General features: G+C 39.0%; 1 protein-coding gene and 1 pseudogene across 5 annotated transcripts in view; one reads left to right on the forward strand and one right to left on the reverse strand.

Annotated features, from left to right (window-relative positions):
* Ccdc85a (coiled-coil domain containing 85A) overlaps positions 1–21829 on the forward strand; it is a 173321-nt gene that overhangs the window by 125255 nt on the left and 26237 nt on the right. For all 5 annotated transcript variants that reach the window (XM_034509191.2, XM_034509187.2, XM_034509186.2 and 2 more), the window contains exon 3: positions 5467–5543. In XM_034509191.2, the coding sequence (XP_034365082.1) occupies positions 5467–5543 (77 nt within the window). The remainder of the gene's footprint in view (positions 1–5466; positions 5544–21829) is intronic.
* LOC117712954 (heterogeneous nuclear ribonucleoprotein A1 pseudogene) lies at positions 10258–11266 on the reverse strand (annotated as a pseudogene).

Raw genomic sequence — 21829 nt, forward strand, 5'->3', positions numbered from 1 at the left:
AACTGCGCTTTAGGAGCTTGGGGTTTACTGAAGAGACGGTCTATGGGCCAGAAATCATGTGGCAAGTGGACCCTTGCTGAGACTTTTATTAGTTTGGTCCATGCTGCTGTAACAGAGCAGCAAAGACTGCCTGATTTACAATGAGTAGATACGATCTACTGGATCACAGTACTAGACACCAAGGTAACAGGACCAGTGTCTGGTTAGGGCATGCTTTCTGCTACATCCCTGGCTGAATGATAAGAAACAAAGGTGGATTCACAGGCAAGCTTCCATGTTGCAAGGGTAACAGTCCCATCCAGGAGTGGTATTGTTCCATGGCTCCATCATCTCTTCAAGGCTAATACAGCACCTCTCACTTTCAGGCCAGTGACAAGTGAATTTAAGCCTGAGGTTTGGAGAAGATAAGCATTTGACATATAGAGATAACCCTCCTCTCTTTCTGTCTCTCTGCCTGGAGTAGAGTATACAAACCTACAGCCAGCAAGTCTTCCATTTGGTTTGCACTTTCTATTCAATCTCTCAAACGCTCTGGGGCTGTGGCTTAGCTTCACAGTCAGACCTTACTTGAAGATGTGCCAGCACCTCATGCATGCAAACTACTCAGATGTTTAGCAGACTCTAATTTTCATTCCAATAACAAACTATCTGCAATAGAGTGATTCTTGTGTCATTTCGAGGACATGTTTCATTAGGGGGAGAAACAACTGCTTCAGAAACCTGGAAGGTAGTTATGGTTCTTATTTTCACCAGAGTCCTTTGAAGCTGACAGTGGAATAGCATGACTGGTCTTTATATGATCGACTATGTTTCAGGAAGGTTAAAATTATGTCAAAGTTACTGTCCAACGAAAAGATCAGATTAGCAAATGTGGATCCTTCAGAGATATTTTTAATCCAGGTGTAAAGGGGGAAGCAGTATTGAGTTATTAAGGTGAGGTGATTCTGATGCCTTAATAATGAAACAAAGTTTTTAAAAATTTATCCAATTATATAGTGTTATATGAGTTCTGAAGTGTAGTAATTTCTAACCTGAAAACTGTCCAGGGAGTTGGTGGACTGGGGGAGAAACAACTGGAATAGAAAACCAGTATTGTGTTCTTTTCTATACATTGGAATCAATTAGAGTATACATAACTTAGGGCTGGAAAGCCTGCTCTGTGAGTAAAGAACACTAACCACTCTTGCATAAGACCCAGGTTTAATTTCCAGAACCCATATAGCAGCTCACAACTATCTGTTAACTCCAGCTGTGGCAATCTGATGCCCTCATTTTGCCTCCTTGGTACTGCACACACATGGTGCATGGATATACATGTAGGCAATACACTTTAAACATAGTATTAAAATCTTTATTTTATATTTGTACATATACACACATACCTACTGGATTCTTACACAAATTTCTTCATTCTGTTTTTCAGTTGTTTATTTGTATCTAGTGGTGTTTGTTTTGCTTTGTGTGCTCGTTGTTTGTTTTTGAGAGTGAAAGTCTACTATTTTGCTGATGTCTTGGTACTTGCTATGTAGCTCAATGTGACCTTGAACTTGCAGCAATCTCCATGGAGCTGTGATTACAGGTGTGGGACAACACACTCAGTTTGCATGTTTCCGACACTTACTATGAAGGTGTGCTATGAACTCTTATATGAAGGCTCAAGGAGCAGTGAGGTACTTGGAGAGAAGTGGCTTCTGTATGATCATCTTTAGTGTGTCATTAGAGTATGAAATCAATTTCCTTTGTGTTGCCGAGCTCTTCAAGTGTCACACCCAATACTGAAAAGAGAAGTAAGAACCTTCAGTACAGTTAAAAGCAAAAGGCCTCATGGTGTGTAGGTGAAGCCGCTTCTTCAGATGTTTCCTTTGATTACCAGTTCATCTCCTTTTGTGCTGTCCTTCCGTCTAGAATAGGGTCACAGGGTCTTTCTTGGCTGCCTGTCTTTGCTGTGACTCCACATGTGTTCAGGCCTGTCATAGTTCTGTTGATGTATTTTTAAGGTCAAGCCTCTCTTTTTAAGGAATGAAGTCAACATGGATTGCTTTATTCCTGTCCTAGTACTGAGTTTCTTATTCCCACATAGACTTGAACTTCTTTTTCTTCACAGCTGGTTGGAGATTTCTTAGAGTTTGCAATAACACACACATATTCTCTCTGCCCCACCTTGCACATACACATATACTCTAGAGTAATTCACTTGTCTGATGGTCTTTTGAACATCATTGTAAAAGCTAAAATGACATATTGATATCTCAATCTTAAGAGGCTTTTAGTCCCTACTATCAGTAACAAGCGATTTGAATTGTAATTTTGTGGTGAGCACTTTCTAATAGAAAGAACACTCATGTTGTTCTTACATGAACATTCATGTAGCTCTCTTAGGGTTTTCAAGTTCCTTATGAGGACAGACACCAGCTGATTTTATAGTTGTTAGCACTGAACATGGGGCAAAGAAAAAGGCAGTAGGGTAAAGAAGCATCGTAGAGATGGAGACTAATTCTGACAATGGATGGCTTTATTTCTTTCTTACCCTGCAAATGATTCTGTCAGTTTATAGTCAGTTGAGACCAGGATATAGCTTATGATGGGATTTTTTAAAGGCATGGGTTTTCTTATACGTTACCCTATTGTTTTATTATTAAAATCCAGCTCATGTATTCTGTACCCCATGTTAGTTAATTATCACTAGTTGAACTTGAATGATTTATAACTCAGAGACAAAAAAGTTATGTAATTTCAAGTGATTGATATGACACAATTTTTTTAATTCGATGTCCTTGTTGGGAGATTAGTCTGTCTGTCTGTCTGTCTTTCCTTCTTCCTTTTTTTCCTTCCTTCCTTCCTTCCTTCCTTCCTTCCTTCCTTCCTTCCTTTGTAGTTCCCCCCCCCCCCCCAATGGCTCTTGATACAGAAACACCAGATTTTGATATGGTACATAATCCAGAAAGTATGCCTACTCACTTCCTACCTGTTCTTTCATTAAACAGAAACAGCATCAACACCATGAGTACTCTAATTTCCCATGAGATTAGATTCTGTCTCTGGTTTTGTCTCTGTGAGATTTTTTTTTCCATATGTGGGATAGCTATTGATTGTTAAGGAGAATTGTGTGAGAAGGTTAAGTAAGACTTCTTAGACCAGGACACCGGCTTGTAATCTAAAAGAAAACTTGTATTCGGAAGAGCTTCTAATGACTTAGACTCTTTCCTAGAACAGTGACTGACACAAAGAAGCCACACACTCAATTATTATTAAAGAGACAAATTCAAAACTTCTCCTTGCCTTCATTGTAACATGACTTATGAAATGTATTTTACCTGTTTAAAAGTTCTTCTTATCTTTTCATACCCGAGTCTGCATTTGCACTTGCTCTATCAAATTCATTATAAAAATTAGAAATTAAAAATTGGTTTTCAAACTCAATTTTTGTCATTTCCTACAAATATATATATGTATATATATATATATGTGTGTGTGTGTGTGTGTGTGTGTGATGCTTTCTGTGTTGAAGTCAAGAGCTAGTGAAAACATGAACTGTGTTTTTTTTGAGAGAGAGAGAGAGAGAGAGAGAGAGAGAGAGAGAGAGAGAGAGAGAGAGAACATAGTTGAAGGATCTGGAAGGAGTTGGAAGAGGGGAAATTGTGATCAGAGTGTATCATATGAAAAAATATTTTAAAAATAAAACAACAAAGAATAAATAGACTAAAGCAATTGGGAATGGTCACTGGTTTAAAACTAGTTTCTTCCAGTGGCATTTTCTATTGGACTCCATCTCAAAGACTCTTTCCCAGTGTTTTAAATTTCGTGGCCTCAAAGACGGTGCAGTACAGGGCAAAACAGATGAAGCTTCACATTGGAAAAATGAAGAAGATAATATTTTTCCATGGCTTAAGTAAAATATGGTTGATCAGTAGTTAAATTAGAAGGTCTTTAACAAAAAGATGTTTTTCTAGAGGAAAACCCTGGCTTTGTAGATCCGTGTATGTAGCACTCCTTACATTGTGATCTGCAGAGTAAAGCAGACAGGCTCATAAGTGCTGTGATCTTCCTATCAAATTGTACAGTGTACTCTCTTTCCTCCATTCAAAAAAAATCCACATAGCATAGTTTTAACATTTCATTAAGCTTTGATGAAAGCATATTTTTAGCAAATGTCTGCAGTTTCCCCTGTGCTTCCACCTGCTTGTATGAAAAAATTTAAGGTCATTGTGTCAATATGTTAGTTAATGTAATTGAGGGTGGCTTGTCTGCAGATCTTTGTGCACATGACATGCTGTATTTAAAACAAGATGACCTTGTTTTATTTGTGAATGAAAGACTGGTATTTTATATAAAATACTAGCTTCTTGCCTTTGAAGTTAAAATGAAGAAAATGAGTTTATTTAAGCAATTCCCAGGTAAAACCAATAATGGTTTCCATGATTACTGCTTTAAGGCATAAGTAGCTAAACTCACTGGCTGGGGCTCCAGCATTTGCTGTTAAGTGCGCTTCATTTTCATGCTTTGCTTTTCTTGTGAGTTTCTGATACCCCACATCAAGAAACCTCAAGCATGGTCTGCTGCTGTAGTGTTAACTAGAAATGGGGTATGTGCTGGAGGGATTGCCCTGCCATGTACTTTTGACTATACCTGAAAAGTGTCTGCTCTTGGGTGATGCTGGACCTGCAACTGCACTGCTCTGTGAGATTTTTTTTTAATATTGTCCTTTAGTGAGGAGTCGCTATCAGTCATACTCTGTGTCCCCTGCTGTGACCCCTCTTATGACAAGAAGCTGTAAAATGCAGAGTTTGGGTGAACCGAAATGGAGCACAACACTTCTGGGTGCTCACCATCTGACCTTGTAAAATGTAAAACAAATACCAACTGTAACTCTGGTGATTTTAGTTACTTAAAAATTGGAGAGGAAAAAAACCACAAAAACTTACAAAGAAAGAAGCAACTCTTAGGTCCTTAGACTCAGCCCAAAATCAAAGAAGTCCAGTCCCAAGTTAAATATTTTGCTGTTATATAGATATTCTCTACATCACAGTGAATAGCTATAAATTAGTGAGAAGAATAAATGTTGTCTCAAAGACTTCAAATGTTTGTTGGGAAAGTTCAAAGAACTCTGTATTTGACAATCACTCTAGTTTAAAAAAATTAATAAAACCTTGAAGTTGATTTTGGTTACAAATCACATAACAAAATGTCTGATATATGGGACAAATAAAGTAATCTGAGTTCTGAGGCTCAACATTTGTAAAAAGCCTCAGCATCCTCGTTTGCAAATTTCTTTAATACTGTTAACATTGTACAATGCTCAAAAACTGTGTACTGTGAATGATTTCTCTGGAAATAATTGTCTTTCTTTTTTAAAGAACTGAGTAAGTAATCTCTTGGTCCTACTTAATAAATCAAGCCAAAAATATCCTTGACAGTAAACCAAACAAGACCTTGTGGATAATGTAAGTTCTTTCTTTTTAATTTTAGAATCAACCTTGTCCTATGTTAGGCAGCTGGAGGCCAGAGTCAGACAGCTGGAAGAAGAAAATCGCATGCTGCCCCAGGTGGGTGACTTCCAGAAGCTCATAGTTAGCCAGTATCATTTGGATTGTAGCCTTTTATTTGAAATTTAAAGTCTCAATTCCATGTTCTTTTGATATGATAGAAGAAATGTTGTAAACAGTCATTCATCATAGAGACTGGTGAGGTTCCATGATAGTCATCATCTTGATTTCTGAGTGGTACACTGAAGGATGTGAACAGTAACCAATAAGAATGTGAAGTGATTTATAATGAGAAAGAGAATAACACCCATTGCACTGCCCATCACATCATGCGTGTGAGCTGGGAGGGTTGGGAAGGGACTCATTTAAGTTGAAATTTTGCTAATGTATTAACTGCATAAGGTTGTAGAAGTTCATACTTTAGTTAAATCTTTCTAAAGTATTTCTAAAAGTCTTTGATAAACTTGAACTCTTTTAGTGAAACAAAGTAATGACAGTAAGTGGCAGGTTTTACTTTGGGACTTCATTCCCTATCCCTGGTGAGTGTGAAGTTATATTCTTTTTTTTCTGGGATATTAAATGGCTTGTCATATAATTCAATTATAAAATTGTTTTCATAGCTGTTAGACTGGTAAGAATGAGACTGTTTGTGTGAGGTGGTGGTTTTCAAAAAAAACTTTTTTTTTTTTTTGAGAAATTCAATAAATCTCCAGGTTCTAGGGTAGCTCTCTTTCTGACAAGAAGGCAGTCACAAGACAGAACTGCTGATTGCAAAGGCCTCTGTACGCACACGTAGACACACGCATGTAAGGCAAGTCCCTAACATGGAACATTGTAAACTGATCCCAGAGAACTGAGAATCCTGTAATAGGGTTCTCTCAAAAGACTGAGACTTGGGCCACATGGCACAAAAACATGTGCAACTTGTTATTTAACTATGATATTTAAGGGTAATAATAGCCATCTTTGCCTCACGCCATGCCCCTATCCTTGGGGCTGCAATCTTTCAGTTTATTCAGGCTTAAGGGGGTTTTACATCCTCTTACTGCCTTCCCTTCAGAGCTACCTTAATCCCAGCTACAGCTCTCCTAGGACTTAGTGCCTTTTGGGACTCTGTTCCCTGACTCTTTCCTATAGATAAGATGCATACCCCACCACAAGAGGTTATTTATTTATTTATTTATTTATTTATTTATTTATTTATTGGTCCTTGCTTTCTGACCTTCACAAAAACCTCACTAGTACATGTCAAGTCTCTCCTCAGGTTTATCCAGACCATGCCTCTGACCTTCACTGAGTGTGGTAACAACTTGCTGAATAATTTAGTTCTCATTCTATTCTCTCTGAGTCCTGGAGACACCTGTGGCTACAGGTTGCAGTGACACTTTCCCTCCTTCCTCTCATCCATGGGAATGGTGTCTTCCATACCCTCTCATACTCCCTTGGGATGCCTTTTAGAAAACCTCCAGCCTCTTCATCTCACATTCGACCACGAAGGGCTTTAAATTTATCATGTAATTGAATTTGGCCCCAGTACTCCTCAGATAATCAATACAAGGGGCTGTTTTACAGTGCCATAGATCCTATTATAATTTGGGAGCTTTACAAATACTTCAGAGAAATGGAGAGAAATTTTCTTTTTTTCTATTTCACTTTTTTTCTACTCCAACTTCTGTTTGGTTTTGTCTGGTCTCCTCCCCCACTCACCAAAGGTGTAAATGTCCTGTCTTTTAACTTATCCTTTATGTATCTGTAAATTTGTTACAAAATATGACCCAGGAAAGTGATCCAGTAGGAGGGGGAGAAAGCAAAGGAGTAGGCCAGCGGGAGCACAGACTCTTTGCTGGCTGGTAAGTCTCTCAGCTCCTTCTTGCAGAATCATATGTCTACAGCCAGAGCTCAAAACTTATCTATCTCTAGCCCATCTTTATTCAGCTTACTAGATTCAGTTTTACATGGATTCCAGTGTCTTTTAGGTATAAATGACTTTAGACTCTTGTTTTATGCCGTCCCACTTTAATTAAAAGTGGGGTCTGGAGTTGGCGTATTGCTCCCCTTCCTGTAGACCCAAACCTCTTGTTTAAAAGTTTTCTCCAAAATCTCTGTCCTATATCAGGCAAGCCACCTACCTGACTTCATGACAGAGAAAGGAGAGCAAAACAAAATAAAGGGACAGACTATTCCAATGTGTACCATTGCTATTCATCTTTGACATTTTTGGTTTTGGTTTAACTCTAAAATTTTTGCTAAGGTATAAATCTTTCCTCAGGATTTATAAGCATATTGGGTATGATTAGAAACTTATAAAATTTGTAACAAAAGGGTTAACAAACTCATAACTCTGGGGTTGATAGTTAAAAATCTATACATAGTTAAAGGAAACAAATGGCCGACTGCCATCTTAGCTGCGATACTCCCATGGGGATAGAGGCAGTCATGTGGCTGTGACATCTTTGCTAGGGTTAGAAGGATGTATTTGCCATGTGACTTCACTCCCATCTTGATTAAAAGTGACATGGCATAAACCAAGGAAGGGAAAACGACTGGCTATGAAGCCTAAACCAGACGATTCCTCCACTGTTTTCAGTCACACTAAGGGGCTTCCCCTTTATAGGTCTTAGTCCTTATACTTAGTCCTACAGTCCTTTTCTTCTCTCCATCTCCAGCCTTTCTCCTCCTCAATGATTGACTGCCCAAATCAAGCCCTTCAGGTGCCCAGCTCTTAGTCCTCCTGTTGAGTGCTCCTACTCCACTATGGGATCCCCTTTACCTCCTCCTACCTGGCCAGGTAGGAGAACTGGCCACAGTTCTCCTTTTGCAGGAGATAGCCAGGGTAATCGGCTTGGGCAGAGTACATGTTCCCTTATCACTAAGCAAACTCTTTCAAACAGAAAAAATATTGAGGTCCTACACTTCCACCTTTATTAAAGAATTCCAGTATATCACCTAATCTTACAATCTCACCTTCAGTGCTGTTTATCTAATTCTCACCAACAATTTTTTTTTTTTTTTCTGGAGGAGCACAGGCAGGTCCGTGACCAGGCTAGGGCACATGCAGAAGAAATCTGCCAGACTAATGCCATCCACCCAGTCTGTGCTGAGGCAGTCTGGACTGAGACCCTGAATGGAATTACAATACCTCAGGGAGGTGTCCTTGCTAGGAATCAGTTTATGACTTGACTTCTGACTGTCTCTGTAGGGCCACCCTTAAAGTGGTAAATTATAAAAAAAAATCCAAGAGGTCAGCCAGGAGAAACATGAGAACTCTTCTCAGTTCCTATACTGCCTCACAAAGACCCTCCTACAATAAACAATCTGGATCCTGAGTCTCCATAGAGAAAAGAACTCCTTATGATGCAATTCTCCCAGAATTTCTCTGATATTAGGGCCAAGCTTAAACATTGAGAGAAAAAAAAAAAAAAACAAAACAAAACAAAAAAACAAAACAAAACAAAAACAAAACCAAAAAAACCCCTGACTCCACAGGCAGAAGTCTTAACTGGTAGCGTTTAAGATGGGAGAATGGTGGCCTTTTTCATCTCTATTTAATGGGAGAGATGAAAACGCCAGGAAATAAAAACACTGGATGCCACTGAAGGCCTTTTAACCAGCCACAGCAGCTGCCCAGTCTTCCAAAGCCTGAGAACCTCTGGGACCCTGTTTCAAATGTCGTCAGGAGGGTTACTGAGCGATGTCCTTTCTTAACCCTTGTAAACCCTCCAGACCATGTCTAAGGTGACATCAAGAAAGACACTGGGGTGTTGACTGTTCCTTTGTCCCTTGTAGCATGAGAACATCAAGCCCAGACTGCCCTCCAGTTGTCCTTCTAGAGTTGGCTGTGCAGAATTGAGAGGCCTGACTCCCTTGGCTAGACCATTGCCCTCTCTAACAGGAATCCCCCAGTAGATATATAATATCAGAGCAGTCTATCTCTTTTCTTCCTGTTCCCCTGTTTTCGGGCTATGAGGACAGCTTTACTAGCCTCATGAAACTTCAACACTTAGCTGTATCTTTAGGAATATCTTCTTTACTCATTTATTCCTTGTGATACCAACCTTACCCATCTTCTTACTGAAAAGGGACCATCTAGCCAAAGTGGAAAACTCTAATTATTTGCTCCCCTCATCTGCTTGACCATTCCCCTCTTCCTCCTTCTTTTTTTCTTCAAGAGAATTAAATCCGTTTATTGAGTACACATGATAATGGATGATACACAAGCTTCATTCCCATCTGTTATTTTATCTGATACCGTTATTCAATTTTGATATTGCATAGGGTGTGCCAACAACCATTTTATAACCAAATTGTGACCTTGCTTGGATGACCCTTTCAATGGTGAAACTCATTAAAAGTTACAACAGTAACTGGCAGTTTAGCAACACCAAGGTTTTTGAAGACAATGGCTTCTCCACCCAAGCAACCATAAATAAATTCCAAATGGAACTTGGCACCACCCTGAAGGAATCCTAACTTCACACTGTTGGGGAAGTTTACCAAGATGGCTTCAAGAGTAGACTAACTTTACACAGCACATTAAAAAAAAAGACACATTTATTCAGCATCATGATCAGACTATTGCATTTAGCAATCAACAGCATGAGTGAAAAAGGTCTACAGTAAAACCTTTTGTTGGAATGCTTTACACTTTCCACAGAACAGAAACTAAAATAACCTGTTATACAATTAGTCACAAATACAGTCCTGGAGTTTTTGCCCACACTCATGAGTATTGTCTAAAACATGTCTTCTTTGTATCAGCTAGGCTCTGCCACCACTGTGCTTGGCTGAGTTCACAATCTGTTGTAACCTGTAGCTTCCCTGTCACTTCTCTGGCTCTCCTCTCCTGCTAAGCTTTGTTTCCTGGCTGTAATTAGAACCTCCTGCCACTGCCATAGCTACTGCTGCTGCTGGAACCTCCATAGCCACCTTGGTTTCCTGGTTTAGCAAAGTACGGGTCTCTGCCACCATATGGGCCAGAGCTCCTGCCTCCAAAGTTCCCTCCCTTCATCGGTCCAAAATCTGAAGACTGATTGTTGTAATTGCCAAAATCTTTGTAGCTTACATCACCTCCAAAATTGCTTCCACTGAAGTTCCCTCCTCGACCAAAATTGTCATTGCCACCAAAGTTTCCAGAACCACTTCGACCTCTCTGGCTGGAAGAAGCACTAGCCATCTCTTGCTTTGACAGAGCCTTTCTTACTTCACAGTTGTGGCCATTCACAGTATGGTGTTTCTGAATAACAATCTTATCCACAGAATCATGGTCATCAAAAGTGACAAAAGCAAAGCCTCTCTTTTTTCCATTGCCTCTGTCAGTCATAATTTCTATCACTTCAATTTTCCCATACTACTCAAAATAATCTCGGAGGCGATGTTCTTCAGTGTCTTCTTTAATACCACCAACAAAGATCTTTTTCACAATTAAGTAGGCACCTGGTCTCTGAGACTCTTCTCTTGACACAGCTCTCTTAGGTTCCATGACTCTTCCATCCACCTTGTGTGGTCTTGCATTCATGGCAGCATCCACTTCCTCCACAGTGTCATATGTGACAAACACAAAGCCCCTGGATCTCTTGGTGTTTGGATCTCTCATTACCACACAGTCGGTTAGTGTTCCCCATTGCTCAAAAATGTCTCCTCAGACTCTCATCGGTTTTTTCGAAGCTCAGGCCTCCGATGAAGAGCTTCCGCAACTGTTCCGGCTCTTTGGGAGACTCTGACTTAGACATGATGGCAGGGTGATGAGAGCCTTCAGCGATGCTTCCTCCGTATCGTCAAAGAGCAGAAAGCCCCTCTTCCTCCTTCTTGACCTCTTTCCTTTCCAGTATTCCAAGTGCATCCTGAGTATGGGATACCCAAAACAGTTCTGTAGCCAAACATAACCCTCCTCTCAGCATCCAGCTATGAAATCCTTTCCATTCCATCTGGGGAAAAAAGCAAGATGTTGCCCACCTACCTGATCCTGGTTGTTTGAAGAGCTTTGTCTGTCTGTCTGTCTGTGTGTGCAGATGGGTCTATGTTTCCTGGTGTGTCCAGAAGTCTTAGAGCAAACTTGGGAGCTGAGATGGAAATGGGTCAGGCTCAGCTGAATGTAAGAATGATGGTGACTACCACATATTTTATTTCTGACTGGCTTCCTCTTGTGTTTGAGCTTTGTATGTTTTGTGTTTACTGGTTTTGTTTTTGCATCTCTGCCACTGCTTTGACGATGAGAACTCAGAATTTATCTCCGGACTTTTTAGTCACTAGATTCAGTTTATGAATTTAAAAACAATGCTTGCTTAATAGGATTAAAGCAATGCCTTCATGCATTCATTTACCAGAATGTGTATCTCTGGCCACAGCTGAACTTTTTTACAAAGGAATAAAAATGTTAACCTATTACTGTCTTCTCTCCTTGCCCCCTGTCCCAACTTCTAACATACAATGGTCTCCAAACACTACTTCCTTCCAGAGTGCAAACACTACTCCCTTCCAGAGTTCTCCCTTCATAGCATTTGTGGAGGATGCCATACTTACCTTTCAGCCATGCTCACATCTCAATATTTCAAACTCAGGTGGCTGATTTGATATCTAAACTTGTTTTCTCTACTGTTTCTTCCTATTTAGACCTGTCCAGAGTAGTTCTTCCATATGGATGTTTAACACCCAAGAGTCCTCTTCCTCCACTCGTCAGCCTATCCTAATAGGGTCAGGAAATTGCTCTATGTGAGGCTGTTAAAGGCTGATTCAGTTCCCTACAATTCTCTTATCCATCTCTCCTTCACAAAGGTTTGTCGCCATTCCTGTTTTCTCCATGACCAAAAGGAAGATTACTGTAAAAGTGACCAGAAACTTAATGAGTTTACTCACATTGATTCTGAAAATCCCATGGTACACATCTGGCTATCCTAAATCATATTAGCTATTGGATAACACTCTGCCTGGCTGCTTTGGAGAGTGTTAGTTGTGTGTCACTCATTACCACCATTTGCAGCTTCACCCATTAGACTACTAGACTCTCATCTCAAGTCTCATTATCTGCACTGAGCAAAAGCAAGCACGCAAGCAAACAACAACATCAACAAACCACTACCACCACTTATCTCTCTCCTGTCTCTCTATTTGGTATCACAGGCTGTTTTAACTCTTCAGGGACATACATTCTGAACACACTGGATTCTCCAGACTATAATAATACTTTGACTCTGAGTACTGCCTCCAGGCCCTTATGATGAAACATTCACAATCCCTTGATCATATGTGGTACTCAGGTTTTTCTCCTGCCTGCCCATAAGGCAGACTTGATGTTCTTTTTCACAAAATTAGGAGAGATACCTAATGAAGAATCCATCACTGTATTTACAGCAGCATTACATGACAAATGACTGGTTCAGGTCCCATTGTTTTTTACAGTCCTGGGTATAAGCACTGGCATCACCATTGGAGTGGCAGAACTATAGCCCTTGCTATTTACCATTAGTTTTCCTTCTTACCCTCCAGTGCCAAATAGACTCACTGGCCGCCATAGTGTTACAAAGTCAGCAAGAATTAGATTTACTAACAGCAGAAAAAGGAGGTCTTTTTTCTCTTCCTCAGGGAGAAATGTTGTGTCTGTATTAACCAATCAGATACAGTAAAAGACAAGATATAACAACTCCAGAAGTAAGAAACACTTCGATGCCTCTGGCCAGTGGATCATTGACAGTCCAGTGTGGAATTGAATACTACCTTTTGTAACCCACCTTCTCCTTCTTTTATTAACTCTCCTAGTTGTACCCTGTCTTATAACCTTCTGGTCTAGAGTTTTTTTCTCAACAGCAGATCCAAACAGTTTCTAACTAGATGTTCAGTCACTTGCTATTACAGAATTACTGGTCCCTAGCTACAGAGCCAGAGGCAGGTGACTCCCAGTTATAGTTTCCCCCAAAAGATTTTTTATGCCCCCCTTTCAACAGCTCGTAGTCTAATGATAATGCCACCTTCCTTTCGCAACCCCTGATTGGTTAATAAACAAAAAGGGAAAGTGTAATATGCCCCTTGAGGCACATGAGCGGCCAAGCCCCTCTTCCGAGGATCTCCAAACACCAGGCTCTGTCCACAGAACACTCTTACTGTTCTAACAGCCAGGCCCAGCCCCGAGCCTACAAAGTAAAAGCCCAAGTTCAGGACTTGAAATCCCACCAATCTCCGCCCTGGGAATCTGCTCCTCCCACCTCCTATATAAGCCCTGTCTTCTGATCAGTTCTCTGCTGCTTCTTTCCCGAGCAGTGGCAACCATCCTCCTGGGTTCTTTCCTCCAGGTCAATCTTTGTGTGAAGTTTGTATGAGGTGTGACTTTGTGGTATTCCTTGGCTCCCTACTGACAGTATACTTTTCCATATGCACTGTAACATCTATAGATGAAGAGCTGACTGTATAGAACAGTTACAAGAAGCTAGGTAGAGTGGATTTGCTTCCAACTGGTGACAGAGAGTTTCCCATAGGAAATGAATATGGAAACCCCACATCTGCTGTGCAGCAGGTTATGTCCAGCTAGGTAGAGTTTCTTGAACCACAATGGTCACAAGAGTGCCCTGCCAGGTTTATGGAGCAGCACCTTAAATCATGTTTATGTGCACTGTTCAACCGAACAGTATATTCATAGCCAAAGGAATAATAGTTTTATTATACTTAGAAAATGAAATATTATTGCTAGGTATTTTATTTCAAAAGAAATTGCCTTTTAAAAAGGTTGTCACTCTACAAGCAAAAAACTACTAGAACTTAAGAAATGTGTTCTTGAATATTATGTGAACAGTTTTTAATAAAACAATATTTAAAAAATATTCCAAAAGATTATGTATCATCTCTAGGAAGACATTTCATGGCCAAACCATTCTGATTCATCTCCCAGTTCCCTACATGCATGTTTGAGGTGATATGAACCAGAGGAAGATTGCATGATGTGTAAACAAATAAATGTATCACCCACAACATCATAAATGACATAAATAATAGACTCCATGTGGTACCAAGTTATAGCTGTTTAAAGAATTTTATAGCAAAATGAAAAGTGTTACATCTGTTTTCATATAAACTCACATAGAAATACAAGTATTTTTTTTTTCTGGATATAGAGCCATAGATTTTCAGACCTGACTTACATATCCAGAAACTTACATATCCTTTATGACAACTCACATTATAAGTGAGAAAATATCAGATTCACAGACATTAGGAGTACCGTCCTAGACAGACAGCTAGTTAGAAAGGGACTCAAGCCATGATAGATGGAGGTTGACCTGATAATTATCTCATACCATTACTCTAATTCAGCGTAATGATGCTCCCAAATCTCTTATTTTTCCTGCAGCTACTCTTATTGTTTCACCCCTTATTCTTTTAAGAAAACGTTTCTTTTCTTTTCTTTTTTTTTTTTTTGTGAAAGCAACATCTCCCATCACAAATCAGAGAAACTGCATTTTTTTTTTAGGATTTTCTCCCTGAAATATCTCCAAAATACTTTAAAATCATAAAGTTGCAATATACAATCGTAAGTCTGCATAGAAAATTCACTTCTAAAAATGTGGCCAGAGAAGCTTTCTGCTCCTGGGGACTGAAGTGGCTGGTTGAACAAAGGGTCACAGTGATACCCCTCAAATTGAAATTTGAAATATAATTGCTTTGCCCCACATCCAAGCCTCATTTCCATCCCCTGTTCATGCCGTCATTGTTTGCTTGATGCTCATGGGGATGTATTGAGGCCAGCATGCCTGTGGGTGTGTTGGTCTGCAGTGGGACTTCTAGTCAACTGTGTCTTTAAATGACTGATGTTCTTAGCTGATGATGACCTTATCGTACATCATAGTTCCTCCCTTTCACGATCTCAGTCGCTTTTCATATAGAACTTTGATGTAAACTAACATTTTGGAACAATTATCCTTACATAGTCTGTATTGACTAAATTCTGCATCACAGTGAGCACTAAAAATGAAGCAGTTTGCTGTAGGTCCAAAGCAAGTTAAGTACACAAGTCCTATTGGGAAATCTGTTCCCTTTGATCAAACGTTTTGGCACCAGCATGTGCTTGGCAAGAACTCTGTGTACTTTAGGGTGCCTGCCCACCTCTAAAGAGAGTCCAGGACAATAGGAGCACCCAGAACTGCTTGATGGACTCACCCCACCTCTGAGCTGGGCTTCAGCAGAACTTCCTGACCAGACATGGCTCTGGGATCCCCACCAAGCGGGCCCCTTTCAGTGAGCATGGCTATTTTTGTTGTGCTAGTGTGCACAGAAGTATCTAATTTTAGGGCTGGAAATGAAAACTTACCCTCTCATGCAATTTGATCACAATGTGGCCTTACAATGCCGTCTTTCAGAGCTTTGAGAAGGAATAAGAGCTGCTTCCAAATCAGCTTCTGAACAAAGGAAAAGAACCTGTCACTATTGCCAGAAGTGCTGAGAAGGCTACACAGGAGCTGAGGAAATTGTGCCTCTTACTTCCATGGCAACACAGTATTAATCCAGCTTCACATCTCAGAACTGTTCCTTCATCTCCGGTTATGTGCAGACATAAGCAGCCCAGTGCACAGGCAGAGATGGCAGGATTCTCTGACAAATGCCGACTTATGCCCTTTCCCTTTCTGTAGTGGAAATTATTATATGTTGTTTTTGTCTCTTTTTCCTTTCCACATTTTCTGCCAATATTATTTGCCAATATTTTTGCGTCTTGTAGGGCTGTAAGTACAGGTTTCTTTGTGGGTAGAAATTACTCTAGGGGGATCAGTAACTGTTTTGCACATACACACAGGCACACACATATGCACACAAACATAGACAAACACAAACACACATACACACAGTCACAGTGTAAGACTTCTCGGATACTCACAGCAAAGTAACATGATAATGTTCTTCAGCTGCTGTGTGAAAGTTTCTACTCTGTTGTTTTTAAGAGTAATTGGTATAGAATTGTTTCTTTCTTATGAATATTGATTCCAATATGGGGACACCCATGGGTAGAGGCTGGATAGGAAAATTTGTTAAATGACCACTTTTGGAGTCATATTTGTTAGAAAATGGATAATTCATATAATTAACAAAAGGGGAAAGCCTACACCCAGCACAGTAGAACCTCAGAGGACAAATGGGAGCTCTACTACTGTGAGAACATTGGAATGGAGGCACATGTAGATACAGAAAGCAAGTCACTGGGGTGTTAGATATTAAAAGACCTAAATGAATGGAGACTTAAACTAATGCCTAAGAGGGATAATGTCAATGAGTAAAATTTATAGGAGAAAAAAAGTCCAAGACAGCATAAGAGCTTTCAAAACGCTAAGATACATTGTACTCTAATGAGCTCTGCTCATTAATAAAGGGTCTTGCTCTGGAGCCTGATCGAGCTCTTCAAAGTGGATAGAGAAAGCTCTTGTAGATATAGGTGACTTCCTCTGTGACTGGGGCAAAGGCGTCTAAGCCATGCTGTCTTCCTCTTTCTGGTTCTGATGTTTCCTATACTGGGAGTCAAGCCTTTTTCATGAGGTCTTGTATTCCCATATTACTCTTCGCTGTAGCCTAAACAAAGTAACTATTGCTCATGAAATATATTGAAAACTAAGGTTGTTGGTACTTAATAATTGGTAATAATTATATATCCTTTTTGTGTAGGGCATGTACACAAAGGCAATATCTATATTATCTGAATTTAACCATATCATGCACAAGAAATGTAATATAGGTAAATGATCACCTTTAACAATATAAGGTTGTTGATATATATATAAAATTTTTAAATGATTTTAGAATTCCTTAAGTATACTCAATAGCTGCTCCTGCCCAGTGGAAAAAGGGCACAATTCAGTCATATTTAAGGAGCCTTAATCAGTGACTTTGGATTCAGACTAATCAAATGGTTAATAGGCACTGTGACATCCTAGAAAGAACACTGGACAGGAATCTGTGAGAACTTTGTCTGAGATTGTATCTGCCCTTCCCTTACACATAGACCTAGGAACACTCCTAAATATCCCAGGCCTTATATTCATTACCTATACAAGAGGTTGTCATAGGAAACATGAAAAGTTGAACCAATCTCTGTAAGTTTATGACTCTGTCAGAGGGAATATAAATATAATATACACAAAATGGTGTGTTGTGTTCTTTATGTTTTGATTCTAAAATTTCTTGAAAATTTAATAGCTATTGTTTTGAGCTTTTATTTTATAAACATGTCTATTTCTATCACTGTGGGTTATGTAACTTAATTGGTTCTAAAATTAGTAAAATTTCACCAGGTACCTATTAAACTTATTTAAATAACATCAGCATAGTTATGTATGTTTCAAGTACATGTCATATTAAGTACCTGTTGTAGTGGGTTCATATACAGAGCCATGTTGATTTCCATGTATTTTCAGTGATAAAATATAAGCTTCTTAGTTTTAATTTTTACATAAAATTTTATAAGGTGAACTGGAAGACTCTAATTTTCTTTAATAATACACATATTTAAAAACAAAACACTTATGATAAATCTTTATGGACTCTCTGGTTAGGCACAAATGCCTTATTTTCTTCATGTCTAAGTAGGGTTTTGTCCAGCTCTATATATCCTGAACCCGTGAAGTTAGAAGCCTTGCTCTGTTTGTACCATTGAAACAGGTATAATAAACAGCACTGAAGCTTATAAACCCTAGAATTAGGAAAAAAAGAAAACATCTTTCAAAGTAGAGATTAAAGATAGCATTTAAAATTGGTTCTGGGCACTGGTAAGGAACGGTGGGCAATGAGAGCAGGTGGGGTGTCAGGGAAACTCTTGTGGCATGTCCTGGCCTGCGAATGCTGAGGGCTCTGTGCTACCATGGGGACCACTGTGTCCCACCAGAGACACTGAGGTAGTTTTAAAAACTAGTCTGGGAATATGACATTTCAAGCAGGGTCTAAAAATACCAACAGACTTAGATTTTTTTTTAATGCAGTGCAATTTATTAGCTATCATTGTTTGATAAGGAAAGGCATTTAATCTGGACACAAGGGCTGGAGAGATGCACACACACATGCAAACATGTGCACACACATGCACATTTACACAAACACACGCAGATCTAGAGAGAGAAAAATAAAAATAAACCTTATAAAAATAAAAACAGCCATAAATGATCAATATCACTTCAGTTTAGGGTATTATCGCTTATATATATAAAAATACTTACAATATTGCATGTCATAAAAAAGAGATGTGATGTTTAATAGAGGAAAATTTCCAAATTAAGATGAAAGAAAATGCAAACAGAAGAAATATAAGAATATCAGCTTTATCTAGATTTACGTCATAGTCAAACAATACGTAATATTTACTTTAAAATGCACTATAGATTTTCAGCATTCAGTTGTCAGATAAGAAAAATTACTATGAAAAAGACAAATTGCCATGATATGATGCAGGATATCACACATTAGCTTTATTTTAATCTTTTACGGTGTTACCAAATTGAAGAAACAGAAGAGGAACTGCCTATAAATCAAAGTCAGCTGAACTGTGATACTCATAAAGACAAGACTACAGAGGAAAAAGACATTTTTCCAAAGACATCTGTTTTATTGGATTCATGCCATAGACCAAAGAAAATAGCAGCCAGTGGCAGTGTATGGGGCTTTCTGTACATTGTGTGGTCCACATAGAGAATGTGACAAAAATTGTAGGATGTACTTTAAGGGCCACTAATCAATTAGTGTAGCTTTCACCGGTTGAGGAGTAAATGCAGACTCGGCCTTTTATATTGATCATCATTGACACCATGTTGGTGTATACCTTGATTGAAGGTGCCTCAAGAGTCAGGATGAGTGAGCATAGTAGACAGATGGCAGCAGCATGGAACTGCTTTACTACCTGAGAGTCTGCTTACCTAAGTAAATGGTTTTCTTTTAGATTATTTAAGGGTTCTTGTAGAGTTTACTTTAAAACTTCTATGGGGTATTTCTACATTGATAAGCAGTGGAATATTTTAGAAGACAAGTACCACACTCGTACATCTGCGTAATTGTTCTTCAGGCTATAACAGCCCAAGTAAGTGTCCCAGACGATAACAGTCCTCTCCGTTGGTTGACTGTGGGCTCGCCCAAGTTTGTGGGTTTCCAACTATTGTCTTAAATCCTGTGGTGTAAGTTTCTAGACTTTTCCCCCAATTCCCTTCCCAGAATGTGAGGGAGGTTTCTCATTGCTACAAGAATCCATTTCTATGTTACTTTCAAATGCTCCAGCCATCTCTGAGCTGAGCTGAAGAAATCCCCTTAGTCTGGGTTCTGGTTTATGACAGGCCACAGATTCATAAATTCACTCCTCACTCCAGAGTTTTAGGCACCATTGGTGGGAAGGAATACTTAGTAACCAATAACACCATGTTAACTTGGATTAATATGCATATCTACCTAGCCTGATTCTTCCTTCTGTGAGAACTTTATTCCACCTAGCTCAACAGAGTATCATCAAAGTTAACTCATCTAAGTTATTTGTGATATTAAGAGTACTGAACCAAGACATACAATGAAACCTTCTTTCAGAATTTCTGTTTATTTAAAATTTTTGTTTTGATCTCCAAAGAGTAGGCAGAATTGTTGAAATTTCATTGCTATTGTCTTATGGTGAGAACTGTTTACTGAAGCCCTGTGAATAAAGTTACACATGTTAAAAAACTATCAAAAAAATTAGCCAAGCCAAAACATCCTTCTACCACAGAGTTTAGTGACTGAAGTACAACGTTACATTTAGTACATTTTAAAGGGGAAAAACAAAACACAAAAAGAAAATAGCTAACATTAACATGATCTGCTGAAACCCGTTGTATAACTATTTTTGTTAGTTTTATTTATATAATTGGTATCTCAGGTAAAATTTTTAACTGAAAATATACAGTTTAGAGAAGGCATATATTGTTGGCTGAAATGTAATGAAGCAAATAAGGGAATTTGGTATGACCCCTGATGCCTTTTATTTGTTCTACATAATGTTCAAGGCAAGAGTTCTAGTTTTTGACAGATAACAAGTAATTAATAAATTTACAACCAGATGGGAGCCATTTTGGTCTGACATATTTGCTGGCTCTGAGGGAAGAAGCTTTTCAATAGCCAAAACTTATCAGCTGTTTCTGATCCCACGCTAGGTGTGTCTTCATGTTGAAAAGAAAAAAAAAAATGATTCTCATTTAAATGTTTATTTATTAATCAAGGACATTTAATATCCAAAACTACACAAATATCCTAAGTGTAAAACATAAAATAATCATATAAAAACCCAGTCCATTTCCTTATAGTCAGCATGTATGCAGATAAAAGCTGGGGGAGTGGAGGGCAGGCGGGGGTGGGGCGGGAGAGGGTGGGCAAAGGGTTGGAGAAGGAGGAAGGTGGGAATGGAGGTGGGGGTGGGGAGTGAGTTCCCAGTTTTCATTTGGGATGCTTTGCCAGTAATGAGTGACAAAAGACAACAGACGCTCCAGTTGAGATTTCAATGGTGTCTTTAGTAAAAGGGTTTTAAACAAAGGGTTTGGCAACTTTGTGCTTAAAATTGTGTTATTTTTTCTTTGGAGAAGTCCCATTCACTTCTTGCTCCTTTTTCCCCTACCCAATCTTAGCTTAATTCTCATAAAAGTCAACATACTATTTCCAGGGAGTGCCAGCCCAGGCTCTAAGCCAGTAGGAAATGTCTTTGGAGAAGTCTGTTCGGGTTTGGTCTCCCATGGTTGCTGGTGAGGAATATGGCTCCCGTGGCCTCACAGGAGTTGGTTTTCCTTACAGAGAATTCGCTTGATTAGGGAACTGGATTTGCTCAGCTTTTGGAGCTTTGAATGTGGGAAAGTTAGATAAGGAAGGCATGAATACAATTATTACTTCTTAAAAGTGGATCCTTCTTGGAATCTCAACACAATGTTCCTCAGACCCAGACATGGGAATATTGAAAGACATTTTCCTGTTTATGTAAGTTGTTCAGGTTGAACACTTATGACTATAAACAATTCTAACCTTATAAACTCAAAGTATCTTAATTATTTTGAAAATTTCTATATTTTAGTACCTTATTGCAATGTCTGGCAGTGTTTTTTTTCTTTTAGATGTATTTTTGTTTTGCATTTTTGAGGCATCAGTTTTAGTTGGTATTAAGTCTGTGTTGAAAATCATAGTCTTTTGGGCCAGGAGAGACTTTCTAGGTTATCTAAAGGACAGTACTTAATTCCTTTATTTTTCATCATGGGATGGACTTGGGAACCAAGGCTTTCTATGTCATACATATTTCAAAAAATAATCTGAAATCATTTTAAGTACATCTACCTGTGCTTTAAGTTGGTGCACAGGATGGACTGTAGAGATACACAGTCTATTCTGTGTGGCTC

This window comes from Arvicanthis niloticus, chromosome 7 (assembly GCF_011762505.2).
Source record: "Arvicanthis niloticus isolate mArvNil1 chromosome 7, mArvNil1.pat.X, whole genome shotgun sequence".
NCBI lineage: Eukaryota > Metazoa > Chordata > Mammalia > Rodentia > Muridae > Arvicanthis > Arvicanthis niloticus.